This window comes from Amaranthus tricolor, chromosome 4 (genome assembly GCF_026212465.1).
Source record: "Amaranthus tricolor cultivar Red isolate AtriRed21 chromosome 4, ASM2621246v1, whole genome shotgun sequence".
Lineage (NCBI taxonomy): Eukaryota > Viridiplantae > Streptophyta > Magnoliopsida > Caryophyllales > Amaranthaceae > Amaranthus > Amaranthus tricolor.
Window position 1 is genome coordinate 29,408,276 of NC_080050.1, and position 11,031 is coordinate 29,419,306.

The following is an 11,031-nucleotide window of genomic DNA, read 5'->3' on the forward strand; positions in this document are numbered from 1 at the left end:
ACAAGGTCAAACAAGTCAAACCCAATCCTGAACTGGACTCGCAAGTCACACGGATCCTCGCGATACTTGATCACAGTTTAGACCCAGTTCTGAACTCAACTGGAACCCAGAATTTCGGGTATCCACATTTTTTTATATGATTTTGTCCCAAACAATCAACGGCAAAATAATACTTATAAAACATGAATTAACTTGAATTTAATTATAAAAGATAACAGTGTTTGTAGGACTACCTTTATGAGTAAATTCTTCAACCAAAAATCAGATTAGAAAACCAAAGAACTTCATTGATGCATTTGAACAAACACCTTGTGTGCATCAACTTCTAATTCCAAAAGATAACAATCAAAGCTCCCTTTTTGCATCACCATCAATGATACTCAACGAGTCCATACCATCAATAATTACCCAACAAAGAAACATAAAATAATCCTAAATACTTGATTAAAGGAATACCCAAATGAAATCCCAATTCGAAAAATTAATCTCATAAATAATTATTCTCGATTAAAGGAATACACTAACGTCTGTGAGCTGCAAGTTGTCTTTGTCTATGTCACCTCAAATTGAGGAGGAGTTGGCATATATGTCTAGGGTCCCTTATGCCAACACGATTGGTTGTTTGATGTATGCTATGGTCTATACTAGACCAGATATTGTGCACTCTGTTAGTGTTGTAAGTAGGTTCATGGCTCAACCTGGGAGAGAACATTGGCATGAGGTGAAAAGGATTTTTCGCTACTTGAGAAGGACAACAGATATTAGTCTTGTGTATGGGAATGGTAAGGAGTGTTTGGTAACTAGGTATAGTGATTCTGATTATGCAGTGGATGTGGATACCAGGAGGTCGATGACCGGATATGTGTTTACTTGGGGTGGTTTCGTGATTAGTTGGAAGTCTACATTGTAGTCTTCAGTTACGTTGTCTACTACTGAAGCTGAGTACATGACTTTAACTTCTGCAACTAAGGAGTCTATATGGCTCAAAGACCTTGTGAGTGAACTGGGTATTGCACAGGAGTTTGCTACGGTGTATTGTGATAGTCTAAGTGTCGTTTGCTTAGCTAAAGATCAAGTGCACCATATGATTGGACCAAATACATTGATGTCAGGTATCATTTCTTGCGTACTGACAAGAGGGTAAAGGTAAAAAAGATTGGGACCACTGACAACCCAAGTGATTTCTTTACTAAGTTTGTTCTATTTAGTAAGTTTAAACATTGCTTAGACTTGCTAAATATTGATTACTATGTGATGTAGTAGGCCCTTAGGGGCGGTGTTGGGAAGCTCATGTTGTAGGCGTGTTGGCCTTAAGGTGGAGCTTGCCCGGGACTTTTGATACAGGTGGAGCTTATGAGTTGTTATACTTGGTGACGAGTATGTGATGAGTCTTGGTTGAAGACTTGTCGGGATGGGTCTTGGTTGGAGACTTATCGAGATGTATGGCTAATGCATGAGTCTTACATCGGGTTTTGGCTTTAGATATGTTCACTATGTGTTGATGAGATCGTTTGCTGAATACGAGTTTTTGTCAAGGTGGAGATTGTTGTTAATGGTGACTCAAACTTGCAAGTGCCATCGAAGAAGAAGAATCAAGAAGATAGGTCAAAAAGAAGGTGCACAGGGCGTGGAGCCCCTGCTGTCTTGGTGCACGGGGCGCGGAGTGCGTTCTTTTTTCAAGTCGCGGCTCGCGAAGTTGTACTTGGCTCGCGAGTGACGGTTATTTCTCACGTGGAGCAGTTTCCTTTTTTCTTAGTCGGTTATTTGTGGATACTTAGAGCCCAAGTTTTCTTTATTTTGGTTTTATTATATATATACCACCTCTTATTAGTACTAGGGTTCATTATTCACAAATTGAGAGAGATCACAAGAGAGCCATTATTATTTGTGAGCGTTATTGAGATTCATCTTGTAAATTCTTTGCGATCATAGCGAAATTATTTGATCTCGGTGCTGGTGGACGTAGCTATCACATTGATAATGAACCACGTTAAATCTCTCATGTCATTTTCTTATTGTTTGCATTGAATTTCTTAATTTATTGTTTCATTATTGTTCATCGATCTTGCTTCCACTGTCGCAAAACATAGGTTGAGTAAAGAGGTTAAATTAAGCGATACATTGCATCGTTTTTAGTTAAAGATCTAGAAATTTTTTACATAATTGTAACTAAAATTTAACACAAATTGTACTATGAGATAGTCTCATTATAAATATATATTTAAAGATCGTCTCATCGAGAGATGGCCTCTCACAAAATAGCTTCTATGAAAAAGGTATATAGTAAATATGATGATAATGATGATTCTATGACAAACACAAATGGAAAATTGTGATCTTTATTTACTTTTCAATATTCTAAATTACTACATTATATATTAAAATTTTATAAAAATTTACTTAAGGAATCAATTGATCCATTATTGAATTATGAAGATATTTATGTAGCATTAAGTGTTGTTTGGTATGTGGATTAGTGGAATATCAGTTAGGAGTTAGGACTACTAATCAACTCTTGTAATTTCTCTTATCACTTCCTGCCTTTATAATTACAAGATTCATGAGATTAAATAAATAATTATTTATCCTTATCTCCACCTTTTATTTTATGTCATTATCACTATAAATAAATACACATTTCACCCCTCATATTGTTCTCCCTTATCCCTATCTTTACTCTCTTATCTATTTATCACAACTTGTTGCTCTCATTATGAGTTCAACTTAGACTATCCATAAATATAATACAAGCTCTCTTATATAGAAAGACGATTTTACTATAAAATATGTTTCTGATTTAAATTATAATAATTTAATTAATATAAGTTATTAACATATAAGTTTTATGGTTTGAGGTCATTTTAACGAGAAATTAACAATCTCTAACAAGAGTTGTTCATCCATAAATTAAAGTCAAAGTCGTTTGAACATTTTAAAAGTTTTTTGCATGACATATTTTGAGCAATTTTTGTAGGTGATCAACTTATTTATATCGAACTAACGCATCACGTTTTTTATTTTCATATATACATATTTTAACTCTTCTTTAATATAATCTTTACTATTTTAAATTGTAGTTTAATATACATATATAGTCATTTGGATTTCCAAAATGAAAAATCTACTTTCTCTATCTTATTGGTTTCATTCCAAATATAGATAGTGTAAAGATATAGAACTTATTATGAAATATGTATTAAGATAAAATAAAATACTATTATTTAATTATGTTTTATATAAACATAGAAAAATATATGTCAAATAAAATTAATTAATAAACATTAATTGCTACAGTAACTATAGTAACTATTAAAACTAAAAGTAATATTATAAAAGTATTTTTTATAATAAAGGAGGAACAAATGAGACAAAAAAACCTTGTACAAATTAGAGGGTGTGAGAGACCAATAGGACTATCAATAGCAAATTGCGCAAGTGTGTAGTATTTTCCTTTTTTATAAATTTATCTTATTTTTTATTTTAGTTTGTTTTAAGAAATTCGTTACTTTTATTTTTAAATATGATTTTACAGCTTTTCAATTCATATCTAATTCTTATTGGTAAATATTTTATATTTTTATTTATTATATTTAATTTATTAATCTCAATATATTTTACTACTTTTTACAAATGAGGCAAACTAAATAAGAGAGAGTAAACGTGAACACGTAAATAACAGCTCACATAGAATTGAATTAAATAATCAAAATTTAAAAAATAAAGGAAATATAGAGATTTGAATGGATAAGGTCAAATCCAGTGGCCATTCTCGTAATCTCCCAACCGACAACTCTCACTACTTAAGTGTCGTAACCGCCAAATAATATCTCACTTGCAACACACTATTTTAGATCATACAGACAAAGAGAAGGAAAAATAAATTTTTTATATAAGTGATTAAAATTAAATTACAAAGATAAAAGGCTCTTCAACCATTAGATTAACCTCAAAACTATGATTTTGACATCTAGAATTGGAAAATTAGTTGAGTTATTTAGTTCAAATTTATAAGTTTTTTTAGGTGAGATTGTATATAAAATTTATTGTGTATTTTTAATTTCACGTTGATATTTTTCTTTTCACAAATTCTCAAACTAAACAGTTTAGTGGTGAAATTATTTTTATTGGGTTGATTCAATATACACTTATTGTCTTAAAATAATTACTTATAACACTAAAATAATTAATATTTATAAGTTTATATTAATCAGAAAAATATGTTAATTATGTAGACTCGCTTCGCAACAAGGCACTTCTAATACAACATTTATTTTCTTATCACAAATTCTTGTGAGAGACCATATAAGATTGGGTCGGCCCATAAAACAAAATATATGATAAGAGTAGGCATTAAGCTCTAATGATACCTTTAAGGTCAAAGTTGATAATTAACAATAATAATAATAATAATAATAATAATAATAATAATAGTAATAACAATAATAATAAAAGTAAAAATAACATTTTTATTTTTTTTTAAAACAAATTAAACCCGTGACTCACGCGCGACTCAGCCGCGGTTCAGTCGCACAAAACCCGCGACTCGGCCGTGGTTCAGTCGCATAAAACGTGGCTCAGTCGCGGGTTTTGTGCGACTCAACCCTTTAATTTATTTTTTTTAATTGTTTTTAAAATATTATTATTATTATTATTATTATTATTATCATTATCATTATTATTATTATTATTATTATTATTATTATTATTATTATTATTATAATTATTATTATAACGTTATAATAATAATAATAATAATAATAATAATAATATTTTAAAAAAAAAAAATTTTTAAATTTAAAGGCGAGAGTCGCACAAAATCTGCGACTCGGCCGCGGCTCAGTCGCACGTTTTGAGGCCGAGTCGTGGGTTTTGTGCGATTGAACCACGGCTGAGTTGCGGGTTTAATTTTTTTTAATATTATTTTTATTATTATTATTTTTTAAATATTATTTTTATTTTTATTATCATTATTATTTTTTTTATTATAATAATAACAATAATAATAATAATAATAATAATAATAATTATTATTATTATTATTATTATTTATTTTTTTAAATATTGTTATTATTATTATTATTATTATTAGTACTCCCTCCGTTTTTTTTATCTTCCACATTACTATAACGGGTAGTTTCAAAAGTTCTTCCACCTTAGAATACTTTCTATTTTTATAAAGTTTTTATTCCACTTTTACCCCTTAAACCCCTCCCCCCATTTTTTTAATGTAGTTTCAATACAATCATTAATTCACACCACTATTTAATTAAAATAATACCACTACAACCTCATACTTCCAATAAAATCATTACTTCATACTACTATTTAATTAAAATAATACTCACTACAACCTCATACTTCCAATACAATCATTACTTCACATTACTATTTAATTAAAATAATACACATTATAACCCAAAAATTTTATCTTCCTTAATATGTGTGAAAAACCCAAAATAAAAAATAAAATAAAAAAGAAAAATGTATCATTTTAACTTTAAAAATATTTTCGTCGTTTCATTAATATAGGCTTCATGACAAAGTAAAAAGAATCGGAATGTTTAACTAACACCCTAAAATATACTCGCCCAGGCTTTGTATTAAGTTGCGGTCTATGAGGCCGAAAACCAACTTTAGAAGTTACAACCCAATCCATCTCACGTCTTTACCGCCTTTTTTACGTGGCAGTTTTCTATTCGCTATTCCACTTTCACGCGTTGAAAATACGTGTGCAAAATAAGTAATAAATTATTTAACTTTAATTAAATAACTAAATTAAAAAAAACCCACATGGATAAATTTCACAATAAATAGCTCTGCTACTACATTTCATTTCTTCCCAATTATGTCATTGCAAATATCCATCCAACATTTCCATTTTTTCTCTCAATTTCTTATTATTGGTAAGTTGAAATTTCAAAAAAATAATTCCTTTTCAGGGTAGTTTTGTAGAAAGATGGGTTTTTCTTCTTTGATTCATATAATTGATTGTTGGCTTCTCAAGAAATTGTTAAAATTATGTAATTTAGGGTATTTTTCCCCAAAAGATTACTCACTTTCTAGGGTTCTTCTCAATTTGAGATACTTTTTTTTGCATTATTGATCATTTTTATAAGAATCAAAGCAATGGCTACAATTGAAAGGGGTGTTTTAGATGATATTTTTTGAGTCAAAATATTCATTAGCCACTTTGGATGATCTTAAATTTATTGCTCTTTCTTGTGATCAAATCACTAACAAAGAATCATATCCTTTTTTTATGATTTTTTTCCTTATTATTAGGATTCTATTAAAGCTTGAAATTCAAGTTTAATGGGTATATTGTAGTTCAAACTTAGTATGAAGTTAAATTAGTATTAAAATATGATATCAAAGAATATTAAAAAGGTGTAAATTTCCACAAAAAGAAGATCTCAAAGTCATTGCCATTATTGCTTTTAGCATAAAAGATTGAATTACTTGTTCAACATAAAAATTTCAAATTTGACCAAGTTACTTATTATATTTCTATCCTCTTCGAATTGCTACAATTTTATTAGTTATACGACATCTTTTAGAGAAATGTAGCAATCTGATTGACATAAACGTGTATCCGTCTTAGTCAAATGTAAGACTTTTTTGCCCTTTCCAACCCTATATAACACCACCCCTAATGTTTGGTTTTCCCATGTTTTTAGGTACTATACTCAACACAAACCAATCAACATATAGAGAATTCTTTCTTGAAAAAAACAAGATGGCAATTAAGACAAATGGGTTTTTGGAGGGATCATTACCAGAAGAATTGATGCAACTTCTTGTAACATTAGCATCAAGATGGGAAGATGTGAATGACCCAAATGAAATTCAAGTAAAGAGATTAAGTGGGGCCATGACTAATGAAGTTTTTCAAATAAAATGGGCAAATGAGAAAGATGATCTTCATAGGAAAGTTTTGGTAAGAATATATGGTGAAGGAGTTGATGTTTTCTTCAATAGAGATGATGAAATTAAGACTTTTGAGTGTTTGTCTCACCATGGTCAAGGCCCTCGTCTTCTTGGCCGTTTCTCCGATGGCCGTGTTGAAGAATTCCTACATGCTAGGGTATGCACTTCTTTACTCTTATTATTTATCACAAATTGTCGTATGAAACGATCTTACCGAAAGCGCGCCTAATATATAAGTTAAATAGCCTATTTTATACATATTATAAGAATATAAGCTTTTTATTTAAGGTCATTTCACCGAGAAACGATTTTTCATAAGAGTAGCTTATATTCATAATTTTTATTTTGGGATGAGGCCGGTATATAAGACAATAAACAGAGTTCGGTCATAAGCGTGAAAGAGAAAGGCTTTAAATCAATAAACTCATAATCTCAATATTTATAACTTTTAACTATGCTATGCTATTTTTTACAGAAAAATTTGAGTTTGATTCTCGTCTTCACATGATTAATCACTTAGGAGTATTACTAATTAGTGTCATGATTTTTATGTGTCTTTTCTTTGTTTTTAATTAGGTGGATTGGGAAAAGAAAGCTTGCTTCTAGTTTGTTTCCATGTTGTGTTTATTCAAGTTTGACTTTTTGTGTTTTCTCATTGTGATCTTTTTGTTATTTAAGTATTGGGTAGATAAATGTAACAATCTTGTGGATACTCTATAATTCTTTATTATTGAGCATTGCCCACTTGTTATTGTTAGTTAATTGGCATGCTAATCTCACGAAAAGGGTAACAATTACTATTTCTTATTTGACTAAATGTAACAAAATTGACTTTATCAATTCACACTTTTTCCACATAAGCTAAAATAGAATGTTCAATTCTCACCATGGGTGAACTTATGACTTAACCTCATAATAGCATAGTCGTTTAATTAAAAATCTTATTAATATTCAATTTTATAACATATAACACAGAAAAATGATTACATAATTAGTTTAGATACTCATAAATATGAACATATGACTCATCCTATGTTATTATGCTGGATTCGCCCCTAATTAAAATGAAAATAATTATAATGAAAAGAGTTGTACAAAGTTATCTATGGGAGAAATCGGGGAAATTATAGCCCGAAAGGACCTAGTGAGACCCACCTAAGCTGGCTCGTGGCATTTGATTAAAAACTCATTAACACAGTGTAACGTGCAGAGATGTGTTTACTATTCGGCCATCCTATATCAGTATCGTTAATTTGCCCCTAGGTGAACTTGTGTTATAGTTAAGATTTAAATAGTTATTCATAGATTTTTGTTGGCTTTTGGAATGCAGACTCTATCAGCAGAAGATCTAAGGGACCCAGAAATATCAGGCCTAATAGCAGGAAAGATGAGAGAGTTTCACAAGCTTGAAATGCCAGGCACTAAAACAGTGGTCTTATGGACAAGACTCCGTCGTTGGCTGAGGAAAGCGAAGAGTTTATGTTCGTTAGCAGACATCAAAGAGTTTGGATTAGATCATTTAGACGATGAAATCCAGCTGTTAGAGAAGGAACTCACTCAACATGATCAAGAACTTGGGTTTTGCCACAATGATTTGCAATATGGCAATATCATGATGGATGAAGAGACTAAATTTGTCACTCTTATTGTAATCACTTCTCTTAAAACTTTACTTGATTTATGTTAGGCCGTAACAATTTGTCATATAATCACCTCGTGAGCCCAATTATGTGGAAATACCCGCCAATAGGCCCGTGGGCTCAGGCTCATAAACTCATGGGTAATGAGTGTTAACAACATAAACTTGATGAGGTTCACTCTTTCTCAAAATCATATGATATTACGAGAATTACCCATCTAATATTATATGCAAGTCTGCAATTTAATCATTTAGTGATGTGGGATCTTTCTCACCTAGGAGAATTTCCAACAATTTACTTGTATGTTACAGTTCTAATGCATTATTCTTTACATTTTTATGCAGGATTATGAATATGCAAGCTATAATCCCATTGCCTATGATATTGCTAATCACTTTTCAGAAATGGCTGCCAATTATCATACTGATCAACCTCATATTTTGGATTACACTAAATACCCAGGTTTGTTCACCAAATTCAACTACAAGTCTATATCGACAACCATTTGCCAAATAAACCTTAATATAACTATCGGGATAGTATGTTTAAAGGTGGTGTGCACATTAAAACGTTACTTCTATAAATCTTTGGCTCCATCGAGAATCAGTACTAACATTTTGTTTTACGTCCTACGATAATCGACAGATGAAGAGGAACGTCGAAGATTTATCCAGGCATATTTGAGCTCATCAGGTTAGTCTTCAAATTTAATGTTGTGGCCTTTTCAAGTTGTTGGGAAGCAATTATTTGTTCAAATTGGGCCAATTCACGAATCTGACCAAAAACAATGTTAACTCATAGCTGGATCTGACTAGGAACAAATTGACATTTCTATCTACTAAGATTTTTCAACCTGATATTTCATGTCTGATTCCTCTGTCAATCGAATCAATTTCTTTGGAATTTAGCATATATTCTTGTCAGAGACTAAGAGGTGTTCAAAATAGAACTTACAATCTGATATTTTGTTTGAACTTGTAATCGATCCTGATTTAAAAATGGATTTGTAATTATGTGAAAATTAATGTGGATACAAGGCAATTACTCCAAAATATTTGATTCGAAATCCACTTGATGACCAAAATAAACATTTTTATTCCTTTTTTCTCTGAGTTTGCAATCATATGGTGCAAACTCAAAGGGATTAGTTGTTAGAGTATATAACATATCATGGGGCCTCAACCATCAACTTAAGCTTTTGGTTGAGTTTGTTCCTTGACATGGTATGAAAAGGCAATGTGACAAGAGGTTTTAGGTTCGAATCTCAACCATCCCTGATTTAATGTGGAATATTTAGAGCCAGGATCCACACTCCTAATGGGCTCTCATGTGAAGGAGCGTTTTAGAGTATATAATATATTTGGAGTCTTAACTATTTAAAGTTTTTAGTTGAATTGGTTCCTTAACAATATTCATTACTTGTACATCACATTTAGAATCAAATTGATTTGTATTGTTTCCCAATCAATAAATTTATTGATGTATTATCCTACGGTTCACAGGAGACGACCTTAGTGATAGTGAAGTTGAAAACTTGCTAAAAGATGTTGACAAATACTCTCTTGCAAATCATCTCTTTTGGGGCTTATGGGGCATCATTTCGGTACGCATTTTTGTCGTCCAACATGCTATTTTGCCAAATACCTTAATATGTATACGAGTGAAAGTATAGTAAGGTATTGACATCAATTTTTGATGACAGGCCTACGTGAATAATATCGATTTCGATTACAAGGAATATGCAAGACAGAGGTTGGAACAATATTGGTTAAAGAAGTCTCAAGTCCTTAGTCCCTATGCAGTTTGTCGTGATGATGGCGAAAATGGTTTCTAAATTTGAAAGCGTGCAAAATCAATTAAGTTAGTGATCTAAGTCACAAAAATTTTGTAAATTTTTGGGTCTTTGTAAAATATAATATATATTTTCTTCGTTTTGAAATACATGCTCACTTAGGCTTTTTTGATAATGGTTTTGTAAATTGTAGGAGTAAACTACAAGTACCTTGTCAACTTTGTCAAAGTATGTAATGTATTCCCATGAATGAATCGCAGTTTCTTCAACAAAATATTTATTTGTTGACTCATGTTTTTTAAATTAACTAGCCTAAATTCCCCAAAAATATAGCCCTGGATAACATTAAGGTGTTTGTTAAGTTGTTGGCTCGTTTTATTGACGTATTTGACCGACTGATAGAAACAGTTTTTTGTTAATTGTATAAGTTAAATTGTAAGATGTTTGGTTAAAATTAGATGTTAGCAAAAATGATGAATATATGTCTAAATTTAATTTTAACTCAAAAATAATTTACCAAAAATAATTTTTATTTATTTTGATTGATAAAAAGTAAAAACCCAAAAGACATTCAATCAAAGAGCTAGATGAACCTACATATGATAAAGAGTACGGACACCCATGAAATGATCAAATTATTGAAATGTCAAGTGGCCAATACATGAGATGGAA

At 30.7% G+C, this 11,031-nt stretch overlaps 1 protein-coding gene across 1 annotated transcript; it reads left to right on the forward strand.

Annotated features, from left to right (window-relative positions):
- The first annotated feature begins 5,771 nt into the window (after nt 1-5,771).
- On the forward strand, nt 5,772-10,633 carry LOC130810101 (probable choline kinase 1). Its single transcript, XM_057676051.1, has 7 exons — nt 5,772-5,903; nt 6,678-7,084; nt 8,258-8,575; nt 8,912-9,029; nt 9,213-9,260; nt 10,070-10,170; nt 10,270-10,633. Exons 1-7 carry the CDS (start codon nt 5,846-5,848, stop codon nt 10,399-10,401), a joined length of 1,182 nt encoding a protein of 393 aa, XP_057532034.1. The 5' UTR covers nt 5,772-5,845; the 3' UTR covers nt 10,402-10,633.
- Nucleotides 10,634-11,031: the final 398 nt, after the last annotated feature.

Excerpts from the sequence above, each read along its gene's own strand:
- LOC130810101 (XM_057676051.1), top strand. The coding sequence starts at position 5,846 with ATGTCATTGCAAATATCCATCCAACATTTCCATTTTTTCTCTCAATTT. Across the intron at positions 7,085-8,257 it reads AAGAATTCCTACATGCTAGG|ACTCTATCAGCAGAAGATCT; the intron begins GTATGCACTTCT and ends TTTGGAATGCAG. Across the intron at positions 10,171-10,269 it reads GCTTATGGGGCATCATTTCG|GCCTACGTGAATAATATCGA; the intron begins GTACGCATTTTT and ends TTTTGATGACAG.